The 1,417-nt window shown below is 57.1% G+C and overlaps 1 protein-coding gene across 1 annotated transcript in view; it reads right to left on the reverse strand.

The window, feature by feature from the left end:
- Positions 1 to 680: 680 nt before the first annotated feature.
- The window catches only part of CPAMD8 (C3 and PZP like alpha-2-macroglobulin domain containing 8), a 37,105-nt gene continuing 36,368 nt past the window's right edge, over positions 681 to 1,417 (reverse strand). Inside the window, 1 exon segment of the mRNA XM_046671198.1 lies at positions 681 to 754. Coding sequence (XP_046527154.1) covers positions 681 to 754 — 74 coding nt within the window.

The raw sequence follows: 1,417 nt of genomic DNA on the forward strand, positions 1-1,417 counted from the left end.
TCCCACCAACCCCCGGGGGGAATCTGATCACCCTGACTTACCTTCAGCAAGAACCCTGTGAGGTTGGTTGAGCTGGAATCTCCCTTCACCCCTGGCGCTTCCTCTTAGTACTCTTCCATCCACTGCCCGCCCCACCCCTGCTCCTTTGCTATAAAGCTCCAGTTTTTCTTGTAGTATTCGGAAGGGGGTCCAATCTCTCTACACTGCAAGACCCCGGTGCAGTGGTCCCTCCACCTATCTCAATAGCCTCCCTGGAATAAGGACTTCCTTGCCGTCTTTAACAAGCATCATAAATAACTTTTTCTTCAACAGGGGTCCAGAGCCCAGTGGGCCTCAGGGCTGGGTCTCTCCTAGACTCGAGTCCTCAGGAGGGCACAGCCTCACCACGCACACACAGGCATATGGAGCTGTTCTCTGATGTGTGTTGGGTGCAGGGGTGGGGGAGGCGGGAATAAAGAGGGGGAGGAAAGGGGAAGGAGTGGGGAGAGAATGGATCCCCCACCTCATCACCCTGAAAACCCCCTGAAACCCACAAGCTGACCCGTTCATTAGTCACTCCCACTCCCTGTGGGGGTTCGGGGCAAGTGGAGGGAGGTTGGGGGTGGGCCCGGCTCTCACCTGTCTTCTGCCTCCCCCTCCAAGTCAAGGCTGGCCACAAGGTGCCCATCATCCAGGGAGGATCATAGTCGTACGCGTATGATGCAGAGGCTGTCGCTGGCTGCTCTGGAAGGAAGGGGGACTGGTTGGGAGGGTGCTAGAAGGGGAAGAGATGGATGACAGCCCAGAGGGGCTGAGGAGACGAGATACATGGCCTAGAGCAATAGACAGGACGTGAGAGGACACAGATGAGGGAGACAGGGATAGAGAGATCAGAGATGGGAGCGACAGAGAGGCACAAAGTTGCGGTGGGGGTGGGGAGAGAGACAGCAAGACTAAGAAAGAGATGCAAAGAGAGACCCACATACAAAGAAACAGAGATGGGCGAGGACAGAAAGCCAAAGGGACAGAGGGTGATGGTCTGGAGTCCAAAGAGAGATGGAGCCTGGGGAAGAGATGCAGGGAGCCACAGTAGAGGAGAAAGCTGGAGGTGGCTGGGGAGAGGCTGAAGGAGCTGATCCCCAGCATGTGGAGGAGAGACACAGACCTATGGGAGGGGCAGGAAGTGAGAGTCAGGGAGGTGCGCTGTGGGGAACAGAGAAAAAAAGTGGGAGGAGACAGATGTGGGGAAGATGCAGACCAGGGAGAACCAGGAGGTGGGGAAAGAGAGGGCCTTGCCACCAGACATGGAGGGCAGGAGCTGCTAAGCTGGGCAGCACAATGGCCAGAATCCGGGAAGGGAGAGCAAGGGAGAGGAGAGAGCAATGCTAGACAGCAGGGAGAAGGTGATGGAGAGGAGGGAGGAGGTGATGGGGAGGGG

Source organism: Equus quagga, chromosome 9 (genome assembly GCF_021613505.1).
Source record: "Equus quagga isolate Etosha38 chromosome 9, UCLA_HA_Equagga_1.0, whole genome shotgun sequence".
In the NCBI taxonomy this organism is placed as follows: Eukaryota; Metazoa; Chordata; class Mammalia; order Perissodactyla; family Equidae; genus Equus; species Equus quagga.